This window comes from Chroicocephalus ridibundus, chromosome 9 (assembly GCF_963924245.1).
Source record: "Chroicocephalus ridibundus chromosome 9, bChrRid1.1, whole genome shotgun sequence".
NCBI lineage: Eukaryota > Metazoa > Chordata > Aves > Charadriiformes > Laridae > Chroicocephalus > Chroicocephalus ridibundus.
The window spans coordinates 3,933,883-3,958,843 of NC_086292.1; the positions used below are offsets into that span (position 1 = coordinate 3,933,883).

The 24,961-nt window shown below is 61.1% G+C and overlaps 2 protein-coding genes across 2 annotated transcripts; one reads left to right on the forward strand and one right to left on the reverse strand.

Moving 5' to 3' along the window:
- Positions 1–518: 518 nt before the first annotated feature.
- ARR3 (arrestin 3) lies at positions 519–7,280 on the reverse strand. Its single transcript, XM_063346400.1, has 16 exons — positions 7,264–7,280; positions 6,704–6,734; positions 6,282–6,342; positions 5,848–5,892; positions 5,240–5,439; positions 5,070–5,129; positions 4,751–4,818; positions 4,313–4,448; positions 4,130–4,214; positions 3,932–4,004; positions 3,279–3,416; positions 2,683–2,766; positions 2,359–2,382; positions 2,223–2,279; positions 1,305–1,313; positions 519–618 (listed from the first exon to the last, which is right to left on the reverse strand). The coding sequence occupies exons 1-16, from the start codon at positions 7,278–7,280 to the stop codon at positions 519–521; spliced, it is 1,188 nt and encodes a 395-aa protein (XP_063202470.1).
- Positions 7,281–13,108: 5,828 nt separating this feature from the next.
- Positions 13,109–24,537, forward strand: LOC134521056 (phosphatidylinositol 3,4,5-trisphosphate 5-phosphatase 2-like). The gene is made up of 28 exons (XM_063347118.1): positions 13,109–13,418; positions 13,601–14,053; positions 15,279–15,342; positions 16,118–16,256; positions 16,342–16,492; positions 16,619–16,759; positions 16,890–16,977; positions 17,359–17,445; positions 17,742–17,849; positions 17,940–18,054; positions 18,248–18,354; positions 18,564–18,666; positions 19,082–19,278; positions 19,611–19,728; positions 19,842–19,938; positions 20,118–20,256; positions 20,370–20,469; positions 20,829–20,917; positions 21,166–21,247; positions 21,350–21,439; positions 21,541–21,657; positions 21,744–21,832; positions 22,041–22,128; positions 22,365–22,520; positions 22,620–22,701; positions 22,780–23,299; positions 23,581–23,801; positions 24,277–24,537. Exons 2-28 carry the CDS (start codon positions 13,878–13,880, stop codon positions 24,329–24,331), a joined length of 3,519 nt encoding a protein of 1,172 aa, XP_063203188.1. The 5' UTR covers positions 13,109–13,418; positions 13,601–13,877; the 3' UTR covers positions 24,332–24,537.
- Positions 24,538–24,961: the final 424 nt, after the last annotated feature.

Genomic DNA, 24,961 nt, shown 5'->3' on the forward strand with positions numbered 1-24,961 from the left:
GGCCCTCCCGCAGCCTGAGGCACTGGCTGCCCGCTTCGAGCTCTCCCCACGTCCCCCGGGGTGGGCCCCGCGCCCCGTCACCACGACACGGAGCCTGCACCGGGCCACTGGGGCGGGTTTATTTATAACGGTGTCACAGAGTATTGCATAACGCAGGCAAACGACAAACACGCTGGTGATGGTGCTTGGCCGGGCTCCGCTGCACCCTCCCAGTCCCTGCCCCCTCACAGGCAGCCATGGGTGCAAGGAGGTGGGAGCACCGTCCTGCACACAGTCGGGCTTTCCAGTGTGGCTGTACCGGGAGGAGATGGAGTGGCTTCCACCATTGGAACCAGGGCTTGGAGTCAGAGTGAGGAGCCCGGGGGGAGGAAGGTGTACCTAGAGGAATACATCGCACCGTGCGTAGAGGGCCGAGGTGTCCGCACTATGTGCGGTGCAGTGGGGAACGTGCTACGGGCATCTACGTCCCAAAGTGGGGCGTGTGGGACCGGTGGCCGTCCGTGCGAGCAGGCAGCAGGTTAGCTTTCCTCTTTGTCAGCCTCCTCCTTCTCATCTTCATCGTCTTTCTCCCCCTTGAGTTTATGACGAGCGAATTCCTCGATGACAATGTCCTCCTCGCTGGAAGGGAGAGCAGAGCGTGGTGAGCCCATGGTCTGGCTGCCTGACATGCATCTCAGCAAACTGGGTGAAATCCCTGCTGACACCTAAACCCTGCTTTTACTAGGGGACAGTGTACAAATCCTGCTGATGCTCGCCCCGGCCCTGCCACCCCACACGCTTCAGGGAACAGTCAGGTCACTGTGAGCCATGGCCTAACCCGAGCACACAAATCCAAGACAGATCGCTGTCTCGGCTACGAGCATGCGTGACCGGAGGAGCTGGGCGAGAGCAACTGCAACTTTCGGCATTTTTTAAGACAATATTTTGCATTGCCAAGGGAAAAAAGGGAAGGAAAAGAAATTAAAGTGGAGACAAAGATATTAGGTACCTCCTTGCAAAAGGCAAGCAGCAGATGACATCAAGGGAGAGCCACAAAATGAAAAGCGGGGAAAGAAAACGGAAAAAAAGAGTCAGCAAAACTGATTCCAAAAGCCTGCAAATGTGAAACGACTTGGCAAAATCTACAGGGAGCGATGGTGGGGACAGGCCAAGAGATTTCCTGCTCTGGAAGTTTAAATATCCTCGCTGAGCTGAGAAACTGATAGGCTTTGGTGTGAAAGCTCTGCAGTTGCAGCCCGAGTTTCCAGGCTCCAAATCCCAGTGCTCGTGTCCCATTGCAGGGTGTAACCAGACAGAAAAACAGCCTTTTGGGCCTCTGTAAGCCAGGGCCGTCTGTGGGGCTGGTTGGCGGCTGTGGTTGCCAGGCATGGCTGCCAGGAATGGGTTTGGCACGCTGCAGCTTCCCGGAGGGAAGCAACCCCAGCTGTGGCTTCAGCTGGAATAAGCTCATGTCGTGGGAGGAGAAGAGGGCTCTGGCACTGGGGAGCATGCGGGGGCACGAGACTGTGAGCAGCACCGCGTCCAGCAGTCGAGGGACCTCAGCATGCGGGGACAAAAACTGTAGTGGATGTTATGTCCAGTGGTGGCAGTTGTGACTGTGACGTTGTAAAATAAGCCCTGGAATTTGCAGAACGTGTGCTGAGCCCAGCATTTGAATCCTCCCAGCCCGTGACAATGCCCCACTGCCTGTGCTACCGCAGAGGGTGTCATGCTGTCTGCTGTGACTAAGGGGCTCAGGACTTTGAGGCCTGGATGATTAATCCAAAGATGTAACCTCAAGCTGGGCATCACATCCATCTGTGATGGATCTGTATGGTTTATGTGCTAGAGGAAATACTGGTTTGAGGTATAAGGGAACATCTCTTTACCTTGGTTTATCTGTAGTCCATTGATAAGCACAGCACAGGGAGGAAAGGATTGGAAGAGAGATACACATGCAGGTTAATACAGAAAGGACATTTCAACTAACATCTCTTCTTAATGCTCAGGTGTTTTTCTGGAAAGAGAGACATTGAGATGGGTGGCAGCCAGGGTGCTGCAGGCAGGAGAGCTGCTCCCAACAGCTGGTCCCAGACAGAGGGACCAGCTTTTCCTGTCCCACAGCCAGCGACACTGGGGCAGAGCACAGCCCTTTGCATGGAGGTGGCTGCATCAGCGTGGCTTTTACCAGTTCCCAACTGAACAGTTCCTCCCCTGTGTTTCAGCAGTATCCCAGGCATTACTTACTGTCCACAGGCTTCGGGTGCATCAGGATGACAGGCAGCTCGACACCAACATCGCTGGAAGAAAAAGCAATTCTTTCAATAAACCTGTCCAGCACTACACCGTGCTCGGCCCTATAGGCAGCTTCCCCCTTACCTGGAAGTGAGATCCCCCAGGATGCTGCGGCAGCGGGAGAGAAGGGACAGAAATCAGTCAAGGCAGAAGAGCAGAGGCGTTAGACTTTGATTCATAATAAGGTAGAAGAAGATTTATAATGGGAGTAAAGGGCAGAGGGGATTGGGCTGGAGGGGTGGGAGTCAGAGAGCAGTCCAGTGCCCAGCTGCCCCACAGCCCGGGGCAGTGGGACAGGGACAAGGGGGCCCATGGCACGAGTCCCTTCATCGTCTGCCCAGTGGTACAAGATCCCACAGCACGGCCCAAGCAGATGGTCCCTACTCCTGCGCCCGCAGAGTCTCTCACCCTCCTCGGGACACCACGAGGTTGACCTTCACTTTGTAGGACACCAGGATACCCAGCACCTCCTTGTCCATGCCGGGTCTCAGGCTAGGAGAAAGGCAGAGCAGAGTGGTGAGGTGGGCAGTGCTGCTTGTAGACCCCGTCCGCTCCCCCACAGCAGCTCTCGGGGCTGTCTCCATGCCCCATTTCGTGTGGGGTACACTGGGTGTAGCAGGCGAGGACAATACAATGTGGCAGTAAAAAGAGGGGAGGACAGGTCACTTGGCTGAGGCCACAGAGCAGTTTCTGGAGGCCACCTGAGCTGCCTGAGCTGGGATTTACTCCCAAGACAAGACCCAATGCAGCTTGGCAGAGGGATACAGGGGCTTTTCGTTGGAACTGGGAGGCTACGTCTCTCCTATGAGATGGAGAGGTGGGTCTGTGGCCATGTGACAAAATCCCTACATTTTCCAGCTGGATGGGGTGGGCTTAGGCACCAGCAGTGTGAGAGACCCTTGGTGGGAGCCCAGAGCATCCAGAGCAGCAGGAAGCTGTTGGAGTGGGGCGAAGGCAAGGGTCTGACTGTGGCAGGGAACAGGGGGAGCCCGCCCAGCGCTTACATGGTGGTGGAGGCCAGGTTGGTGTCCTCATGCTTGAGTTTGCCATCAAGAGCGAGGCCTCGCTTCTCACGGTTGGCTGAGAGTGTGGGGGTGACGGAGTACGTTTTGGAGAAGGTGGAGTTGGCCGCCACGTTCTCACTGGAAGGAGTGGGAGAGGAGAGCTCAGAGCCAGCACCAGCCTGGTGGGTGCTCAGCACCCACTGGGGATGTTCAGCATCACACCAGGCACCTGGGCAGAGCCAGACCCCCCTGCCCTGCCCTCCTCATGCAGCTGCCTGGTTCTGTTTCCTCCTTTTGTTCCCTTATACAACCACTTCTTTTTTCTACCCTCCGCCTTTGCTGCAGCCCTCCTCGTTCTCAGAGGCGCAGCGGCTGTGTCTGGCCTCAGAGATGCAAAGCGAGGAGAGGAAGCAGCCCAGGGCAGCTGTGCACCTTCCCCCCAGGGACATCCCCAGCCAACACTGGCTTGTGCTGGGGGAGGCACGGTGTCCACAGCCTTCCCTCTCCTCTGCTTCCTCTGCATCTGCTCTTCTAACCCTGATATTTTTGCTGTCTGGTGTAAAACCGTCTTCCCCACACCCTCTCCCCATCACTCTCCCCTCATCCTCCTCTCTCTTCCTCCCCCTGGCCACCCCCTGCCCCTTTTTACTTACTTTATCTCCTCATTGCACACAGTCTTCGTGTATTTATCCAGCGAATAGAGGACCACGTCTGTGATCTGATCAACTGAGGAGACACAAGAGGGTGCAGCGTTGGTGACATGGCAGAGGCACAGGCACACAGTCCTCATCTCTGACAGGGAGACTGGGATGAGGTGCGTGCCAGGATGTGCCCCTCCTGCTCCCTCTCACCGGAAATCTTAATTTTTTTCACAATCTTGTTAGTGGTGTTGTTGACATTGACAGTCACGTTGATGGGCTCTCCATGGTAGTAGATCTGCGGTGGGAAGAGGCTCAGTTACACGACTGGACATCCCAGTCCCTGTCTCTAGGGACACGTGGTGGCACGAGCCAGGGGACAGCCTCTGTACTGACCTCCTTATCCAGGGAGGCTTCGAGGTGCAGGGGCTTGTCAGACATCATGAACTGCCGGGTGGTCTCCGACTTTGGGGCTGGCCCTGTCTTCACGGGTGCAAACTGGATCTTGCGGATGATGAGGCGCACCGAGTTCCTGCGGGGTGAGAAGCCGTCAACCCCGGTCCCCCCAGCTGGGACGTGGTGACGCAGCCTTCAAGGGGGACACGTCGGCTGCCTTCGAGGACATCACAGTGTCCCTAGCCAAAGGATGCAAGCTGCAGCCTTCTCTTTAGGATGTGGTGGCCCACTGCCCCTCCTTCAGGCAAAGGACCCGAACTAAGTGGGGCACAGGCTGACAGCAGGTCCTCGGCCAGACCCCTAAGCTGGCCACCCCAAAACCATCCGGTGGTTTGGTTTTAGTGCCACGGGGCAGGAAAGGGATCCCCCTACAAATACCTCTTGTGAATTTTCTCCTCCAGATTTTCAGCACAAAATCCTTTGACCTCGAAGTCCACGCCACAGGCCTGGGGGGACACGTACAGTCACTAAGCAGGAGGGGCTCAGAGCTGCCTGAGCTTTAGGTTCATTCGCTTCCTTCCTCCACTGCATCCCCAGAGATCCTGGTCCCAATTCCAGCCATCCTTCCTCCCCAACCCTCACCCCATGGGCCATGTCCCCACAAAAAAGAAGCAGCTTTCATTTTTGGCACCCCATAACTTAATGCCCTGCCAGGGAGAAGGGGTCCAGGGGACACAGGTTGGGGACAGCAGCTCACCTTTCCCACATCGTCTGGTCCTGGCTGCAGGGTGACTGAGCAGGGCAGGTTGGTGGCAATCTAGGCAGAACAAGGAAAGAGAGAAAAAAGTAAATAAAGGCCATGCCCAGAGATGATTCCTGGTGCACACTATGGAGGTGTGCAATCAGGAAGGGCTGAGCAGCCCCTACCTCGAAGGTGAAGGGGTAGGCATTCTCCCCGAGCTTCTTCATCAGCTTGTCCTGCAAAGGAGTGAGGGTTTTGGGTGCCTGGTCCGGTACCGGTGGAAAGATCTGGGTGGTCAGGACATAGAGGTCCTTCCTGAAGGTCAAGCCGATAACGTCGAGGTCATCTCGGCCGTAGCGAAAGGCGCAAGTCAGTGTCACATACACTGAAGCCAGATGGAAATGGAGAGGAGTGGGGTTAGGGGAAGGGTGAGGTAAAGGGAAGGCACAGGGGGAAAAGGGGTTGAGAAAAGAACAAAGAAAGAAAAACTACTTTAATAACTTTAGGAGAAATATGACCCTGTTATCAGGACCCAGACCTCAAACACCAAGTTAACAAGATGTATCACATCTTTCTGCAAGGCACGGGTAGCTTCAGAGCCAATGCCCCAGGCAGAAAAGACAAGAAGAAAGAGGCAGTTTTCCTTGCCAGGTCAGCCACCGTCGCCCAGATGTATGACGAGCTGTAGACGACCCATTGCAGATTTAACTTGACTACAGTCCCAGGCTGCTTGTGAACTTTGAACTGGTTTCCAACCCTCCCCCTTATAACAGGGGGGTTTGTGTCTTAATACCTTTTCTGTCCTTTAGGTACTCCGGGTCGATCAGGCAGACGCCATCTGCAAACAAGCAGAGAAGAAGGGCCAGTGAGCTCAGTCACCTAGGAAGATCCTCACAAAAAACCAGTGTTTTTAAAAGTTAAATCATCTGCTCATTGGCTGGGAAGGTGACTGAGGGGAGCTGCTAGTCAGGGGGATGGCGATGCCTCCTTCAGCGTCAACACCAGTGGCGTGACCGAGTTGTTTGGCAAAGGGACTTCATCCCTTTCCCCACCATCTTTCTGTAAGGGTATTTGCAGGAAAATGGGACGTTTGATCCTCCAGAGCTGCCCTTGCTCCTCCTGCTCCGGCGGGAAGCAGAGGTGAGCAGCCACCAGCACAGGGACTGGTTTCCCCACACTGCTTTCTGCCCATGCTTCCCCCTCCGTGGCGGGCATGGCCACACTCACCTACAGAGTCCACCGACTCCACGTGATCCACAAAGTCTCTCTTCCCCAGGTAGATGGATAGCTGGAGGCAGCGTGCAAAGGGAAGAGGTAAACAGGTTAGTGTTTGCCATTGAACTGGCCAAAATTTTCAAGCCCTGGGTTGTGTCGTGGGGCTCGTTAACCCTGCTGTTAGCATGTTGGACCAGAGGTTGCATTTAAGGATCCATATAGATTTTTTTTTTTTTTATTTCTGTTTTGAAAAGCGAGCCCTGTGGTGGCATCGTGGCAGGATTAGCAGGAATCAATCAGGGAAGGGAAATTCAGCCTGCATCCCGTCCCATGGGCAGAGCCACCCCAGAGGAGCCCCAGCACAGCCTGCCCCTTGAGCTGACCCGCACCCAGGGACGGGGCACACGGTCCCATCTCTGTGTGCATGGACTCACCTTGCCATTGGGGCTGGTCTTCTTGAACACCCTGTGGAGGAAACACAGACAGATGGGTTGGGAACGCCCTGGATGAGGCTGGATGCAGCACAGCCCACTCCGGGGGCAGGGAGGGAGGGGGCAGCCATTGGTGTCCCTGGGGCAGGGAGGGCGAGGGCTTCCCTGCAAGCATGGTGCATCTCCAAGAGCTACGCCAGAGTGTGCACAGTGTGTCCTGGCCATGGGGAGTTCAGTGTCCTGCAAATTCAGAGCCAAACCTGCCCCGAGGGATATCATGCTCCTGAGCTGAGTGTGTGACCATCGAGGAGGGGTTGCATTAGCTGGCTGTGTCTTAAAGGGACGTGAAAAAGCACCAACATGCAGAAGAACAGAGAAGGTGCTTTGTTGGCTCCATGACGGCTCGCTCCATCTCTCTACAGCCAGCACAGGTACCAGCCTGTGGGGTCAGTGGGTGCGGGGAGCCGGGGGGGCTCACTTTTTCCCTCTGCTCCTGTCCTGCAGTGCCCTCTTCCATCCCAATTTTAAAAAAAAAATAAAAAAAGGAAAAAAAAGACACTTACTTTGCTCCGTCTGCCATTTTAAGTCAGCAGCCACACAGGCGGGGGATCTGTAGGGAGAGATGGATAGGAAGTGCTGCGTGAGGCGGTGGGGAAGGGGCAGCCGCTGGCCATCGCCAGCCAACGGGACGAAATCATTCGTCTCCCAACAAACTTGAACTCCAGAGCCCTCAGGCTACGGTGCTGCTGGGCCTTTTGCCTTGGCAGAGCTGGGATGCTCCAGGTTCAGCTGGAGCTGCCCAGCTTCAGGGCACACACAAAGCACACAGGAGCAGGTGGAGACCCGGTGGGGCGGCTGAGCCCAACAAACCCCTTGTCCCTGGCCAAAAAGGCAGTGAAGAGGAGGTGGAAGAGAAAAAGGGAGAGCAATGCCCCATGCAGGCTTCAGAAAATAGGAAGCACAGGGGTGACTCCCAAGAGAGTGAGTTCAAGGCTGGGAAAGGCAAGAAAATGAACAAAAGGGCTTACGGAGTCTCAACTTTATGAATTTTTCTTGTCTGCAGGAAATTGGCTGTCATGGCTTAGCGGCAGGAACAGGCTTGTTCTGTCCCGTCACTCACAGAAAAGTGAGGAAACCACAGACAGAAAGGTCGAGGGCAGCTTAACCGCCCCGTGGGCAGGGGGGTCTTGGGGCGCATGTCCCCAACCCATGGCCCCTTTGTCCCCATCGCCGGCCAGGAGCGCCAGAGCTGGCTCTGGGAGGGCAGTGCCCAGCCCTGCCCGACTGTGCTGCCTGAGTTTTGCTTGTTCAAGCCTGGCATCCAGAATTAAACTGTAAATACTGCACTGATCACCAGCTGATTCGCTGGGAGATTAGATAGGATGAGCTCAGCTTCTTAAAGTTAGGCAGCTCTGACATTAGCAGAGCTTAAGTCCAGGCAGGATTTTAAGCCCCAGGGGCACGTGGGCAGTGTTGCCTCTTTACGCAACCACAGGGATGCTGGAGAGAAAGAAGAAATTGATATGGGAGGAGGAGATGATCCTCTTCCCCACGGGAAAACAAGGGATTAGTCCCAAACTCAGGATCTTTGATGCCCTCAGGTGCTGGGGGATGTGAAGCTTGGGCATCCTTGCCTGCAGGGTTTCTTGGGCAGCAGCAAGAGAAGGTGCAAAGGGAGCAGGAGCAAAACGGTGCCATGGCCTCAGCCCTCTCCAGAGCCTGGGAACTGGGGATGAGGCAATGAAAAGTGGAGGAGAGAAGACCTGAACTACTTACTGCAGGGGGGTTGGACTAGATGGCCTTTAAAGGTCCCTTCCAACCCAATGCATTCTATGATTCTATGATCTCCCAAGCCCAGAGAGGGGACCCGGACCCCTCCTGGCTCAGTTAAACTCTCCCATGCTGCTACCCAACCCCTCCACCCATGCCCTCTGGCTCAGCCACACTGAAATCCTGGTGGCCACATATGTTCCCTTCTAGCCCTAAACCACCCTCCTTCCAGCCATGGTCAGGCACCAAAGTCCCTGCCCCCAAGGGTTTTAGAAAACAGCAGAATCCATGCCCCAAAACACTGGCAGGGCCCAGGCAGCAGAGCAGGCAGCACTTACCTGGGGGGTAGATGGACAGACAGATGCTCTCCTCTTCCTCTCCCAGCACGTCCCACTGCCACCCAGTCACTATGGGCTGCTCCTAGACCTGCAGCTTCTTATACCCCGCTGGCAGTCCCTCCCCTGGCGTCTGATCTCACCCACTTGGCTTTGGCTGGAGCTGCGGGGGGTGTGTGTGTGTCCGTACCGTGGGAGAGGTGCTTTTGTGAAGAATCCTATTAGTTTATTAACTGGGGAGACGCTTCGTGAGTAAGAGTGGGCTATAAATACGGCTGCTGCCGGAGCCCTGAGAAAGCAGCTTATGGAGATTGGCAAAGTGGGCTTAGGAGGAAGGTGATGGTAATTGAGGTGGAAGCTCTGCTCCCGGTGGGCAGGGGTGAAGGCAGGGGCACAGATTCCCATGGGGGCTCTCTACAACTGCTCCCGTGGCAAGTGGAGCTGGACCAGCCCTGAGCATGAAGGTTGGAGGGAGATGGTAGAGGGCAAAGAGGAGCCTGCCAGGTTTTATCCCTCCCTTACGCGCTTTGCTGGATGGCTAACAGATGGACAGAAGGTGCACAGGCAGCTTCTTGCCTAGCCAATATGCCTATCATCTGGCTCGTCACCTAGAGGTGACCTGCTGTGGCCCAGGGCACATGGGCCACCCTTGCCATGGGGACGCTCATGTACAAGACGATGGGGCAATAGCACATGCAAGGCTTGAGGCTGCACTGGCGACTCCAATGCCAGGCTTCACTCCTCCTGAAGCAGCAGGGAAGGGCCAGCCACCCCTTGGTGGTGCGACGTGGACCTGCCACCATCCCCCAGCACCGCCTGGGCAATCTGCTCAGCCCCGCATCATTTCATAACGCGGCGGGCTGACCTCGCCTGACCCAATTAGCACATCATTAATTCAAGGCTTGCTGCTGCAAATAGAAAACTGTTGAAAGCGCAGAGTGGATTTGCCTTACGGCCGCCCGGGAGGGAAGCACTCCACACTACCCTCCTTCCTCAGCTGCAGCTGGTGCACAGGATCCCCCTCCCGCAGGGGTGGCTGTGGGATGCTCGTGGGGATGCTACCCCTGTGTTGGCCCTGGGGACAGGGCGCAGATCACAAGAATAGCCCAGGGCAGCCTGCAAGTTGCTCCAGAAAGGCCCCACTCATCTTCCTTACCTCCAGCATCTCTCAAGCCCTTGTTTCCTTGACCAGGCCCTTTGCTTTGAGCACATGCTTGGTTTTGGCTCAGCCCCCAGAGCACAGCACTGAGGTCAGGATGTCTCTGCTCACCGGTGCATCCCAGAGCTGCCAACAGCCTCCTCCCTGCACCCTGGATCAGCTCAATGACCTTCATCACCTGGGTACCAACCCATCCCAAATGCAGCCCACCTGTGCCTCTGGCCCTGTGGGCCACCAGGAGCCACTGGGAGACACCACCAGCCACCACAGCGTGCCAGCCCCACTGCCCAGGGCTTTAGCTGTCAGCACACGTTGCCTGGGGCCGGGACTTGTGATTTCTTTAATTGCACACACGAGAGCTGCTTAGTTTGAAGATTAGTGGGTGCTATTTCTGCCAAGGTCGGGGGGACACGTGAACTGTGACCTTCCTGCTGGTGGGTGGAAGAGGAGGAGGAGGAGGCAGCCCCACCTGGATGCCTGTTGCCTGGCTCGGGGGGGCAGGGAATGGCGGAGTGGCCGCCCCCAGCATCTAATCCTGAGCTCTGTTTGTGGCTCTTCGTTAGGCTCTTAATAAGGCCCCTGAGACCAGTGCTGTTCACAAGGGCCATAGGCTCTGCGGAGCATGGTGAGGATGGTGAGCAAATATCATTTTGGGCAGCTTCAGCTCGGGTTAATCTTGACTGCATGGATTCAGCCAGGGGTACCTTGCCCAGGTGGGGTGGCAGATATTCCCCTGCCCCCCCGACCCCGAAAACTGTGGTGAGGCGGACAGACCACATCCCTTCCCGTGCTCATGCTATGCTCTGAACCAAGCACCGGGAAAGGAAGCTGGGGGATGCAGTGTGGTGTTAAAAATAATAGGGAAATGAGATAGGGCTTCTTCCTTTTTCCTGTTTAATAAATGGCCAAAGGCTCCTCTCATCTGCCTCATCCCACATGTCCCTCCGGGTCCATGCACTGTGTGAAGCACAGCTCAACCAGCCACTTCCAGCAGGGGCAGGAGGCCGGTGGACATGGGGCTGGTGGAGTGCGTGGGAGCCCGGCTTCATCCCTGGCTCCCGATGGAGAGTGCCCTGCAGTGTCCTGCCTCCTTGAGGGCTTCCCGAATCTCCCACTTTGGTGCCCTCGCTCGCAGGGTCTGCCCTCCGAAGGGAGCCCTGGTGGGGTTGGAGCCACGCAGCAAGCTGGCACCGGTGAAGTCCATGTTGCCTTCCAAAATACAGCTGTCCCCAGGTGCTGGCAGAGCTCCCTGCGTGCTGGTGCCAGTGCATCTGGCAATGTCCCGGCTCAGCCTCCGGCACCGTGCATCGCAGCAGCCTTACGTAAAAGCCCGCAGCCAGCACTGCTGATTTCTCAAAGCCCCTCAGAGCTCCCAGTCTTCCTCCTCTGATCTGGATTAAGTGGCGTGGATGGCATTAATCCGAAGCCAGGCGCCTCCGCAGCCATGGGGAATTATTGCTGCGCTGTTAAGTAACAGGATGGAGCCGCGCTGGTGGGTCTCCAGCAGAACGGGGGTCTCCAGCTGCTGTCCCTGCACAGACCCGCCATCACTGTGTTTCCCCATGTTGGGCGCTGGTGAGAAATGCAACCACTGCCATGTGGCCCACAGCTGACAGCCCAAAATCGACCGGGCTGCACAACTTCTTGGTGGTCTTGGCCACAGGTTCCTCTCGAGGCTGGGAGCCCAGGAGGAACCCATGGCAGGGGCTTTTCGCACATCCACACCAGTGGGCTTGGGCAGATGGTGGTGGGGTTAGTCCCTTTGCATTGGGTTCATGGCTGCAGGGGTCAGCTCGTGATGCCAAGAGTGGCAGACAGCCAAGAGCATGGCTCAGCACGGAACTCCATCCTCATCCTCATCCTCATCATCCTCCTCCTCCTCTGTCAGGAACCTGCTGTCCCACCTTCCCCCAGAGAAGCCCTGGTGCTCCCAAGCACTCTGGCAGCAGATGGTGGCTGCTGCTCATCTGTAGTTAATTGGTGCTAATCACCCTAGTGCAGCTCAAGCCAGCCACTTGCCCAGGCGACCGCTGGCACGTGCACGGCCCACTCGCTGCTAGCCACGAGGAGCAAAACCTCTGGGTCTGTGCCTGGGAGCTGCAGGAACCCTGGTGCTGTTTGCAGCCCCATCCTGCTGTGAAAAGCCTTCTGCCTTCCTGACCCTTTCCCGGGATCCCCTGAACCCCGCTTCCCTTCTGCCCAGAGGCAGGGCACCCACAGATGGGGTGACATGAGTGGCATCGCGGGTGCTGAGCTCGCTTGGCTGCCTGATGCCCACAGCGTCTCCATCTCCATGTGGCCGGCAGCGAACAGCAGAGCTCAGCCCCAGCGCGGGCAGTGAGGTCCCCAGGAGTGGGCAGCTCAGTCACTGCCCAGAGGCTGCCTGCCACCCCAAACACATTTCACATGTGTGCTACACTTCTGGCAGTCCCCTCTCCCAGGGTCCTGTCCGAGGGATGGGGTTTTCTCCTCTCCATTGCCCCTCGCCCCCGGGGAAGATGAGCAGCGGGGAGCGGGGGGGAAGCAGAGCCCCAGCTCCAGGACTGCTGCTGCCTGCACCCACAGAATCACAGAATCAGAGAATGGCAGGGGTTGGAAGGGGCCTCTGGAGATCACCCAGTCCAACCCCCTGCCAGAGCAGGGTCACCCAGAGCAGGTGGCACAGGAACGCCTCCAGGTGGGTTTGGAATGTCTCCAGAGACGGAGACTCCACCACCTCTCTGGGCAGCCTGAGCCAGGGCTCTGCCACCCTCAAAGGAAAGAAGTTCCTCCTCGTGTTGAGGTGGAACTTCCTATGGTCAAGTTTGTGCCCGTTACCTCTTGTCCTGTCACTGGGCACCACTGAAAAGAGCCTGGCCCCATCCTCCTGACACCCACCCTTTCAGTATTTATAAGTGTTGATAAGATCCCCCCTCAGCCGTCTTTTTTGCAGACTGAAAAGACCCAAATCCCTCAGCCTTTCTTCATAAGAGAGGTGTTCCAGTCCCCTCAGCACCTTGGTAGCCCTTTGCTGTCCCCTCTCCAGCAGTTCCCTGTCCTTCACCCTGCCGTGCTCAGCCCCGCATGGCCGCAGGCTTCCCCCTGTAGCGGGGCTGGAGTGGGAGGAGGAGCGAGGAGGCTGGTCCTGGCGTGGGGCGAGCAGAGCGCAGAGAAGGAGGAAGAGCTCGGCGGCTGCCGTGGTGCCGAGGGAGCGGCACGGGGCACCGAGCGGGTGGGCCTGGCCGGTGGGGCTGGGGAGCGGGCGCAGCGGGGTGGGTGCTGAGCCCGTACGGCCGCCCCGACGGGCAGCGTGTGCCGGGCAGGGCTGCCGGCGGCCCCCGTGGAAGGAAGCACAGGGCGGACGGTGCAGCATCGCAGCTCCGGTCCTGCTTGGCTGCACTCCGAAAGCTCCGCTCACTGCTCCCAGCACCCTGCAAGAGCCCACAGGAGCCCCACAGCGCATCTGCAAGGGACGGTGAGTGTGTCCGGCAAGGTCTGAGCCTCCGTGTGCCACCAGGATGCCAGCATGGCCTGTCCTTGCCACGCACCGGGGCAGGATGGTGGCCTCCAGGCTGGGGCGGGAGCATGGGGTGATTCCCCCCTGCAGGAAAGATGCGATTGCTGATCTGCCCCTCTCTGCCCCCGTGCACCCCACAGGCTGGAACCCCCCGTGATGAGGAGCATCTGGACCCCCAGCCTCCCCCAGCTGCCCCCCCGATCCTGCTCCTGCTACGCTGCCTTGCCATGGGACACCCCGTTCCCATGAGCATCACCTGGGTGGCTGCACATCACCCTCTGGGACCTCCAGCCACCTGCTTGTTCGGGTACCAGGGGGCTGGTCCCCCCACGCCGCCCCCACCTTCACCTTCCCCAACCGACCCCATGGGCCAGCCGATGGCCAGCATCCGCTGCTGAGCCCCAATGCGGGGCTGGGATGGGGACACGCGCAGCTGGTGTCCCACTGCTTTGGAGGATGGCGGCAGCAAGCTGGTACCACCGGGACATCAGCCGGGTGGTGGCGGAGGAGCTGCTGGCCAAGGCCGGGCGGGACGGCTGCTTCCTGGTGCGGGACAGCGAGTCGGTCTCGGGGGCGTATGCCCTCTGCCTCCTGTGAGTCACCTGCCTGGCTTCTGCTCGTGTCTTCTCGCTCTTGTCCCTTGCCGGGGTCCCTCTGTCCCTCTCCCCACTCCGGGCTTCAGGCACAGCAATTCCTGGTACTGCCCCTCAGGCTGGCGCTGCCAAAACCTCGTTGAAAAGGCTTCTACAGGGATGCCGGCGGGGTGAGCGGGGTGCCAGGTCTTTAGCACAGGGGTTTTTGAGTGATCCCCGGGTCAGACCAGTGGAGAACCCCGTGTCGTTGGGAGCAGGCAGCCTGGGCCAGCAGCCCTGCCTGGCACTGGGGTTGCTGAAGGGAGAACCCGAAATCCAGGGCACGCTGAGCCATTTCGGGCTGCCCGCCATCCCGGCCCCGTGCGTGGGAGAGGGAGAGGCTGACTCGCATCGCCCTCCCTCTGCGAACACAAACATCCCCTCTCCCTCCAACCCCCAACGCGGCCGCATCCGGACCGCGACGCCTGCTGTTAACATCTCAGATGCCGGGACTTGGGGGGCCGCATCCCCCCCACACCTCGCCATCTCTGTGCCTGGGACCGGGCTCGCAGCCCCTGAGAGCGCTGCTGCGGGAGCTGCCTGCACCCTGCCTTGCTGCCTGCACCCGTCCTGCAGCCCAGCGACACGTCTGCAGCGGGGACCGCGTGGGGCGGCGCCTCGGCGGCTTTGGCGGGGTGCCACCCCCCTTTTCCCTGGGCTGGCCTGGCCCAGCGCACGGGACAAATTGCAAACACATGGTGCCGAGGGGCGCGGGGGGTGTGGGGCATGCCGGGGGCTCAGCCGGCAGCCGCCCCGGCTCTGCCAGCGTCCCAGCACCGAGTTGGAGGTCAGGCTGATGCCAGACGGGATGGCATGGGCAGGGGTGCTGTGGTGGCCTTGGAGGGAGTAGTCACAGTCACGGGGAGCACAGCGCCCGGCTCCAGCTGGCTGAAAACCCTCACTGCTGCATGAGGTGCTCCAGCGAACGCTGACGGGGACATGGCCGTGCCGTGGCTGCTGCAGGCAGGGTGCTGTTTGAAGGTGGCGCACCCTCCCCTGCAAATGGGTGCAGACCCAGAGCCGAGGGTGATGCTTTTATTTCCAGAAATGAGAGCTCAGTTCCTCTCTCTGCACAGGGGATGGGGGTGTTTGCATCAGGGCTGGGTGCCAGGTACTCCCCAACGCTGCCACGTGCCCACGGTGTTGTGGGGGGTGCGATGGGGGATCCTCATCTGCTCTCTCCCAGGTTCCAGCGGCATGTCCACACCTACCGCATCCTCCCTGATGACGAGGGGCTGCTCTCCGTCCAGGTGGGTGCAGCGGTGGATGCCCAGAGGCTGAATGCTGCTGGGGTGCACTCCCTGCCCGGACTAATGCCACCAGGCGCCATGCCAGGGGGGTCACCGGCTACGAGCTGGGACGTGGGCAGGATGCAGGTGCGAAGGGGCTGGGGTGTCTGCCCTCCCCGGCGTGCCGGTGCTGTGAGCGAGCGGTGCGGTTTGGTTTTTGCATGAGCTGCCTGCAACGCCCGGCACGACAGGATGCGAGCGCTTTGCAGCCACCCCTTCGTCACGGGGCCGCCTGGGAAGGCTGCCTCCCTGACAGCCCCATGGCTGCCACCAGCCCACCAGGGGTGGCACAGCAAAATGCTTGTCCGCTTCCTGCCACCATCCCCTGCCCCAGCCTGGCCACGCAGCCCCGATCCCTGCAACATCTGTCCCTGTGCTGTCTGTCCTGGCCACCGGCTTAGCCTCACTTCCCCTCTTTGGTGTCACTTCACGTTTCTCCTGGTACCCAGCTCCTTCCGACACCCTAAAAAAAGCATCCTGAGGGTCCCTAGGGAGCATCCCCATCTGATGCTCGAGGCACATGTCTCCGCACTCCTCTCCTCGCTCTGCTGCTCTGCCAGGGGCTGGGGTGAGCTCAGCATCCAGCTGGCACTTAAAGCTCGCCATGACCACATTTTGGGAGACAGTCCTGCCCGACACGGCAGGCTGGTCCGCAGCCTGGTGGGGGTCTGCCCCTGCACGTGGAGCCGGTGGAGGCAGGTACGTGATGGCATTCCCGCCCTCTCTGCCTCCCCAGACCATCCAGGGCATCCAGGCCAAGTGTTTCCGCACCCTCCCCGACCTGATCGGCGCCTACCAGCAGCCCAACAACGGGCTGGTGACGCCCCTGCTCTACCCCGTGCACCGGGCCAGGCAGGCGGCCGACGAGGACTCAGGTGAGCTGGCGAGGGGGCGGCGGGGGCCGCGTGGGGCTGCGAGTGGGAAGGGGGTCCCACTGAGCTGGCTGTCCCCTGCCCGCAGACGGGGAGGACGGCCGAGGCAGTGGGCACACGGCGAGCGCGGTCCCGACCTGGGGAGCCGGGACGGGCGCGTGGCTCAGCGCTCCCATCGCCGGCCGGACCCACATCTCGCAGCAGCTGCACCAGAGGCTGCAGGAGCAGGTCCACAGCAGGTAACGCGCCCCTGCCCACCCCAGGGTGACGGAGGCAATGGGGTGGGCACGGCCACCCCTCTCTGGAGATGGTGGCTTGCCCCAGGGGAAGGAGATCTTTCCAAAGATGCCCACCTGCCCTCGCAGCCCGGCCAGTGACTTCATGGGCTTCATGGCCGAGTACCTGAACCACCACCTGCAGCTGGACCTGGAGGCTCTGCGCCATGGGCACCCGCAGCTGCGCCATCTCAGCACCGCGCTCGTCACCGCCTGCCGGGCGCTGCACAGGCGAGTGGCCCGGGGGGGCCACCCCCTGGGGCCACCCACCTTGTTCCCATCCCCTTCGTGGTGGCCGAACATCACCACCGAGGCTTGGAAGATGCCTGTGCTGGCTCTCACCTGCTCCTCTCCTCTGCAGTGAGATTGACTTCACGCTGGCGGGACTGGAGACACTGGCCAGGGTGTTTGACCCCCCCGCGTCCCCTCGCAGCCCGGCCAGGGAGCAGGTGAGCCCCTCTCGGGCCACCACAGCCCCCAGTTGCCTGCAGGTGCCTTGTTGCATGTGGCCAGGGGCAGCTGGTCTGCAGGGGAGGGGGTCAGAGTGATTTTGGTGCCTGTTGGCACCCAAAGGTGCCGCACGCCCCGTGGCACTGCTGGTGGTCCCCGGGTGGTGTGTGTGCCGGGTTCCTGCAGCTGCCAGGGGGCACCTGGATCCCTGTGGGCTGGGGACAAGCAGGGACTCATTTCTGTGCCCACTCCAGGACGTGGTAGGGGGAGAAGCTGCATCCCCTGACACGCCCCGGGGATCCCCATGTCTCGGAGCGCAGCTCAGACCTGCCGGGAGGAATCCACTCATTACCCCCAAAAATGTCCGTCCTTCCCCTCAGGGCCTCCTCACCAGCGATCCAGACCTTGAGCTGCTCCTCAACAAGATATCTACTGTCAACCATCTCCTCTCTTCGCTGGAGAAGAAGGTGCCTACACCCCCACACCAGCTCCCCGTGACACCAGGCTGGGGAAGCCCAGCTGGGTGCAGGGGGACCATGGCCACTGTGAATGGCAGCCACTGCCTGGTTCCACTGCCACCCTGGGCTGGGGAACCTCACTCTGCTCCAGCAAACCCCTCACCTAAATTGAACCCTCCAGCAAAGCAAGCTACGGGGGGTGGCACAGCCCCGGGATGCCCCCTGGGGCAGGACGGGCTGGCGCAGGGTGCCCAGGGCTCCCAGTCAGCCCAGTCCCCCCAGACCAGTGCCCGTCTCTCTGGCAGGTGCTGAAGTCGCTGCAGGAGACGGTGTCGAGACACAACCTGGCGCTGCCCTGCGTGGCAGCGGTCCCCCCGCCGACCGCCAAGCCCCTGGCCGTGCAGAGCTTCGAGGTGAGGGCGGGGGGCACAGAGGGTCCCTGGTGTCACTGCTCGGGCAGGGCAGGCACGGGCCCAACCCGGGAACCGCGTCCCCATCTGCAGGTGAAGGTGGGCAAGCTGCAGCGGGCGGCCCTGACGGTGGACGTGGAGTCGGGCACGGTGGCCATCACCAAGAAGGGCAGCGGGTCCCCAGAGGAGACCATCCCGCAGGACAAAAGTAAGGGGCTGCTGACCACCTCGCCGGCTGCCGACGTGGTGCCGCAGGGCTGTGGGATTCCCTGGCACAGGCCTGATGCCAGGGTGATGGACTGCAGACCCAGTTGCGTCCTGAGCCCCCATCCCACTCTGCCTGCTGGCCCCCACGGCAGGAGGTGGGTACCACTATTACCCCCCTCATGCCCGGCATTCAGTCCTGCAGCTGATCAAATACCAGAGCGTGCAGAGCAAGGTGAGGCTGGTGTACGACCGGGAGCCGCAGAGGAGCCTGAGCAGAGACTTTGTCTTCCCCAATGCACGGGTAAGCGGCACTGGGAGTCCGGGGGCAATACAGAGCCGTTACGTAGGGATGCAGCAAATGGATGGTCTCGGGGTTCAGACCAGCCCTGCAAGCTGGTTCCTATGCGTGGAGGTGATGTCCCCCTGATCCAGCTGCCACTGGCACCTTCTGGGATGCTGTGGCTCCCAGCTCCGCTTTGGGGACCCTAAGACACCCGTATCATCCTGCAGAAGCGAGAGGCCTTTTGCCAGCTGCTGCAGCTGATGAAGATCCAGCACTCCAACCTGGATGAGCCTGACCTCATCTCGGTCTATGTTGGGACATGGAACATGGGTAAGGGGCTAGGATGGGGTCATGTTGTCCTGGGAGGCTGTCACAGCTCGTTGTGAGCCCAGGTGGGTTTTGGGAGGCGAAGGAGCTGCCCCAGGAAAGCTGAGGTCCAAGCTGGTCCTCAGTGGGAGCAGGAGGCTGAAGACCCTGACCTGGCCACTTCTGGGTTTGTCCGTCCCATCGGGATCCACTCACCTGGTGGCTGCCAGGGAAACAGAGATGCTGGGGTACTGGGAGGGTTTTGGGTGGTAGCAGTAAATCCCAGCCCCAGTCTGGGATGTGGGTGGGTAGACCATGATACTTCCCATCCCCAGCAGCTCCTGGAGATGCGCAGGGTGTGAGGGCGGAGAGGGGCTCAAGGAGCCTGGAATCAGCCCTGTGTTGTCCCCTCTGGTGACCTGCTGTCCCCTGCCCGCAGGCAGCACCCCACCACCCCGCTCCCTCGCCTCCTGGCTGACCTCAAGGGGCTTGGGGCGCACGCAGGACGAGACCACTGCCTGCATCCCCCACGACATCTACGTTATCGGCACCCAGGAGAACTCCCTGGGTGACCGCGAGTGGGTCGAGTTCCTCCGCGCATCTCTGAAGACCCTGATGGCCATCGACTACCGCGTGGTAATGGTGGGGTGCAGCCTGGACCCCTCCGGCTGTGTCTGGGGGGGCACCCTGTGCTAGGCAAGCTACAGCCATTCCTTGGCAGTCTCAAGGAGCTAGTTACCAGTAGCCATTGCCCCAGGGCTCTTACCCCCAAACGCAGGGTCCTATCCCACCCCAAACGCAGCCCAGGGAACCTCCTATGCCCAGTGGACCCCATGCAGGGAGTGCCCTCCCCAGAAGCCACCTTTGAGGGATGGGTTGGCTCACCTTGCTTCTTCTCTGTCCCCACCGCCCTCAGCCATGGGGTGATGTGGGGGGAGCAGGCAGGCTCACCCCCCGCCCCCCCGCAGGTCGCCCTGCAATGCCTCTGGAGCATCAAGATCGTGGTGCTGGTGAAGCCCGAGCACGAACGGCGCATCAGCCACGTCCACACCTCCAGCGTGAAAACCGGGATCGCCAACACGCTGGGTAGGGATGGGGACGGGGTGGAGGGGATGCCCCAGAGCGAGGGGGCAGCCTGGGGGCCATCTCAGGACCTCCGAGACCCACCCCAGAGCTCAGTGCCCAGCACATCCCTGCAGGGAACAAGGGAGCTGTGGGCGTCTCCTTCCTCTTCAATGGGACCTCCTTTGGTTTCATCAACTGCCACCTGGCCTCTGGCAGCGAGAAGACCCACAGGTGATGGAGGGATGTGGGGGGATGGGTCTGCCCCTGGGCAGGCAGCTGTCTCAAGGGGCTGGAGGAGCCCCAGGGGCTGTGGGGTTGTCCATGTCCCCCTCCTGTCCCCACCTGGCAGGGGCAGGATGAGGTTGAGGTGTCCTGGGGAGGTTCATGCGGTGCTGCTGTCCCCTCTGCAGGCGTAACCAGAACTACAGTGACATCCTGCGCTCCCTGGTTCTGGGTGACAAGCGTCTCAGCGCCTTCGACCTCACCCTGCGCTTCACCCACCTCTTCTGGTTCGGGGACCTCAACTACCGCCTGGACATGGATGTGCAGGTGGGACCCTGCAGGCACCACGGCTGGGGACGGTGGCACGCTGGTGATGGCACCAGTGCAGCCGCAGGGGTGAGAAGAGCCAGGGCTCACCACACCATCCTCCCCTGGCGCAGGACATCCTTGCCCACGTAACCAAGAAGGAGTTTGAAACCCTCCTGGCTGTTGACCAGCTCAACCTGGAGCGGGAGAAGAACAAGGTGTTCCTGCGATTCAGTGAGTGTCGGGGCAGAGGGAAGGGCTCCCCCACCAAGGGGGGTGGCTGGGGGGATGCCTGCCCCTGCGCTTGTCCCTGCGTCCCGCTCCCTGTGCCACCTCCGGCACGCTGCGGTGCCCTGTCCCAGGATGCTGAAATCCTCGGGGACCTTGATGTGCACCAAGCAAAATGCCTGGGCTCTGTGTCCTGAGAGCGTGCAAGCACAGGGACAGTCACAGCCTGTCCCTGCCGGGCTGCCTGGGGTGTGAGTCCTGGATGGGGACCATGACACCCCGTGGGGACTCTCCTCAGCTGGTTGCAGCTAGGGGGACAGGCAGGGACGTTGGACCCCATGCCATCTCCGTGTCTTGGTTCCCAGGTGAGGGTGACATCTCCTTCCCGCCCACGTACCGGTATGAGCGGGGCTCCCGGGACAGCTACATGTGGCAGAAGTTCAAGCCCACGGGGGTGAGTTCCTGGAGCCTCCTGCTGAGCCGCAGGACATCACCGGGGTACAGGGACACCAGGCTGGGATGGTGCCGGGGGAAGCTGTGCAGCGGTGCTCAGCCTCCATGCCTCTGCCAGCTTGTTCCCCCCGCCCAGTGTGGGTCTGGTCAGGAGGTAGCTCACTTTTTGGGGTGCTGGGGTGCTTTTCTGGGCTGGGGGGGAGCCAGACCCGAGGGGGCACTGAAGCCAGATGCTTTCTCCATTTTTAGGTGAGGATCAATGTCCCCTCCTGGTGTGACCGCATCCTGTGGAAGTCACACCCAGAGACCCATGTAGTCTGTAAATCCTATGGTGAGTGAGACCCCAGGGCTGGGGGGAGCCCGGCATGGCGAGCACTGCCCGGGACCCCACGGCTCGGGGCCTGTCACCCAGCTGCCCCCTCCCGCCATCCAGGCTGCACCGATGACATCGTGACCAGTGACCACTCGCCCGTCTTTGCCACCTTCGAGGTGGGAGTAACGTCGCAGTTTGTGCCAAAGAAGGGTAAGGGGTTGGGGTCTGTCACCTCCTGTGCCCAGTTTGGGGTAAGCCCTGGCTGCGGGTGCTCGGCCGGCGCACGCCGACCTGCCGGTACCTGCCTGCAGCCCCCGGATCCGACCCCGAGCCCCTGGCCTGCATCGAGTGGGAGAGCATCGAGGTGATCGTGAAAACCGCCAGCCGCAGCAAGTGCTACATCGAGTTTCACTCGTACTGCCTGGAGGGTGAGGTGGCCCCTGGGTGCCGGGGGTGTGCCGCGGGGGAGAGCCGGCCCCCGCTGGAGCTGTGTCCCCTTCTCTCCCCCCGTCAGAAGCCCAGCGGAGTGGGGAGAACACCTCCCAGAGCTGCGACATCCCCGGCTTCCTCAAGTTGGCCTGGTCCGCAAAGAGTCTGCCTATGGTATGCACTGGGTAGGGGGGGGACAAACACTGGCCCCCCCAGCCCTTGAGCATCCTCCTCCTTCCTCTTCCCCATCCGTCCCACTGGCTCTGTACCCTGAACCCCAAGGGGTGCCAGGGGGCTGTCACCGTCCCCCCCAGGACAGAGCCACCCCAGTGCCATCCTGCCCTGCAGCAGCCCCCCCGAGTACCCCTCTCTCCATGTGCAGCTGCACCCCATCCTGCCGGACCTGGAGTACCTGGGGGACCAGCACCTGCTCCTCAGCATCAAGGGGGTGGAGAGCTGCGAGTCCTACGGTGCGTGCGGGATGGTGGCCTGGGGGCCACTGTGGTGGCATGGGGGGATGCCAAGCGTATCCCCAGCAGGGCACAGGTAACAGCCTGCTGGGTGTAAGGTTTTGCAGCTAGAGCTTGGCAGGAGGGACTCTGGCACCCACCCGGCTCCAGGGTGCTGCTGCATACGAGGGTCTCGCCTGCCCCCCAAGCTGCATGGGGTGGTAGGGGGGTAACGCAGGTGTGCGCTGTGCCTGCAGGCGAGTGCTGCATCGCCATGAAGTCGATGATCGGCAGCATGGCCCAGCAGTTTGAGACCTTTCTCTTCCACCGCGGCGAGGAGACGGGCTCCATGCGCGGCTGGATGAAGGTCCGGGTCCCCAAGGACAGGCGCAGCACCCGCGAGAGGCTCTACGGTAATGGGGCTGTGTGACAGCCCCCTCGCCCTGGGGCCACACTCAGGCACGGCGTGGCTGTGCCCAGTGGGGAGAGATCGAACCACGGTGCCTTTACAGAGTGGATCAGCTTTGAAGAGGACGACGCCGAGCCGGCAGCAGATGCCCCGACGTGCCCCAAGCCACCCCTGCAGCGCCTCAGGTATCCCAGCCAGGCTCTGCGCCTCCATGACCCCTGACCGTGGGGTGATGCTGAGCCCTCGCCCACCTTGCTTTGCAGGAGCCGGCCCCGCAGCCTTCCGGAGGCAGCCGCTGGCTACACCAACCCAGCCTACTTCATCTTCGAGGGGGTCCCCAACACGTGGGTGCCAGCCCCCGGTGCCAGCGAAGCCCACGACAAGCAGATGGAGAGCCCGGCCAGGGGCCAGCAGTGCCAGAGTCCCCCTGGGCCACGAATACCTTTGCCATCAGAGGAAGAGCGATGGGGCAGCCGGCACCTCTGTGTGCCAGGGGGGCTGTCCCATGGACACCCACGCAGCCCCCCTGGCGTGGGCCGGCAGAAGAGACCCAAATCGGCCGTCCTGGCGAGGGACACACCGGGGCTGGGCGACTGCTCGCTGACAGCGCTGCACATGGCCACCTGCCTGAGCCAGCTGGACTGGGCGTCCTCTGAACACGGAGGGGACAGCCAGAAGACCCTGCTGCGCCAGACCCACAACACCCTGAAGCCGCCCCCACGGCCCTGCCGGGAGGTGCCGAGGTGCACGCCGGATACTCGCCAGCACGGCCACCTAGGAGAGGTACCGCTGTGGTCTCCGTGGGGATCTGGAGCTCAGCTGAGGGATTTGGGGGGCTCAAGGAACGGGGGACCTGCTTTTGGCGGTGGGGCCACCAGCAGATGTGAGGTCCCATCCCCGTGGCAGTGCTCTGCCTGGTGAAGCCACCACGGCACAGGCAGTGGGATACAGTGGAAAGGGGAGGAGCAGCAATGTGCCTGGTTCATGCGGGGTGAGGACGTGAAGGTGGGGACGTCGTGGTCCTGGTGTGACGCTGCTGGTGTGTGTCCTTGTTCTTTCCCCAGTGGCCCTGCAACAGGGAGGAGTGGTCCGGTGGCGTTGGCAGGTGCCTGGGTCACCTCGGCTTGCAGCAGGACAAGGAAAGGCTGCAGGAACATGGCTGGAACCACTTGGACTCCTACAGGTACCCCCAGGCACTGGAGATTGGAAAGGGGGGCACCGTGCGAGCCAGCTCCTGTGGCCCTGGGGTCCCTGGCAGAGCCCCGCACCCCGGGGGGGAGGAGAGGTGAGCCTTGGGGTAGGGATGCAGCAGGGCAGGGGCAGGAGGATGCCAAGTCCCCACATCTGCATGGATGCCCCAGGGCCATGCAGGCTCCCTGCTCCCTCTCGGGGGCTCCCCTTGCCCTTGCTCCCCCGTGCACAGAGGTGTCACAGAGCGGGACCTGCTGGAGGCTGTGGGGTGCTCAGCCCAACCCCTCCCCAGCTTGGCCATGGCAAGCTCGGTGAGGGCACCGCGGTGAGCCTGCCACGGAGACCCGACCTCAGACCCAGCACCTAGAGCACCAATCCTCACCCCAGCACCCATGTGTGCTCTCCTCTGTGGAGCTCCTGCGGCAGACAGAGAGCAGCCGAGGAGGACGGGGCAGGCAGGCACCCAGGGCTGGACCTATTGGCCATGTTCCCAACTTGTCTGGCCTCACCAGCAAGCAGTTGGAAAGTCTCAGGCAGTTCCTGTGGCCATCGGGATGGACGCTTTCCAGGTCTCGCTGCCTGTCTCCGTCCTCCCTCCCCAAAGCCGTGGAAGGACCATGCTGAGCCCCACCAGCAAGGAGGGATGGGGGACACGGGAGATGTTCAGGCCACTTGGAAAGTGAGGACCTCTGGGTGCTTTGGACCTCGAGGCTCAGCCTCTTCAGGCAGCTGACTTGCAGCCTGCAAGGGCACAGCGCTATCTGTGGCCAGCCCAGCCCTGTGGATCCTCGTGCCTTCGGCCTCGGCAGCTGCTCCCTCCTCGCTGGGCTCTGCCCTGGTCAGACAGAGTTCCCAGAGGACTTCTCCTACAGCAGCCGCTCCTGAGGCTGAAGCTCCATTTCCTTACGAGATGCCCCTTGCTGTCTCCATCCAGAATAAAGTCTCAGGGACACTGGGGGTGCGTGTGTGCGATGCCTGGCTCTGTGCAAGAGCAAGGAGGGAGCGTGCCGTGCCGTGCCATGCCGAGCCGTGCCGAGCCCAGCCAGGCAAGCTTTGGGGGGGAGAGCGCTGGTTCCCAGTGCCTCGGCTGCTCCAGGAGCATTGCCCCCAGCCTTCCCCCTGTTTAACCAGGAACATGCAAACCCTGACCCTCGAGGCTGCCCTTGCCGATGTCCCGTGTGGCTCCCGCACAGGGCTGGGCTGGCTCTGCCCTCGGCAGATGCTTGTGGTGGCACGGGTCCCCTCCGAACACGC

Bases quoted from the DNA above. Each gene is read 5' to 3' on its own strand.
- ARR3 (XM_063346400.1), bottom strand. The intron at 6,343-6,703 runs GTGAGTCCATGC...CGCTGCCTCCAG, and splicing joins AGACCAGCCCCAATGGCAAG to CTATCCATCTACCTGGGGAA. The intron at 5,893-6,281 runs GTGAGTGTGGCC...GCTTGTTTGCAG, and splicing joins GGAGTCGGTGGACTCTGTAG to ATGGCGTCTGCCTGATCGAC.
- LOC134521056 (XM_063347118.1), top strand. From the start codon at position 13,878: ATGGGGACACGCGCAGCTGGTGTCCCACTGCTTTGGAGGATGGCGGCA. The intron at 20,257-20,369 runs GTGGGACCCTGC...CCCCTGGCGCAG, and splicing joins GCCTGGACATGGATGTGCAG to GACATCCTTGCCCACGTAAC. The intron at 23,300-23,580 runs GTACCGCTGTGG...TTCTTTCCCCAG, and splicing joins AGCACGGCCACCTAGGAGAG to TGGCCCTGCAACAGGGAGGA.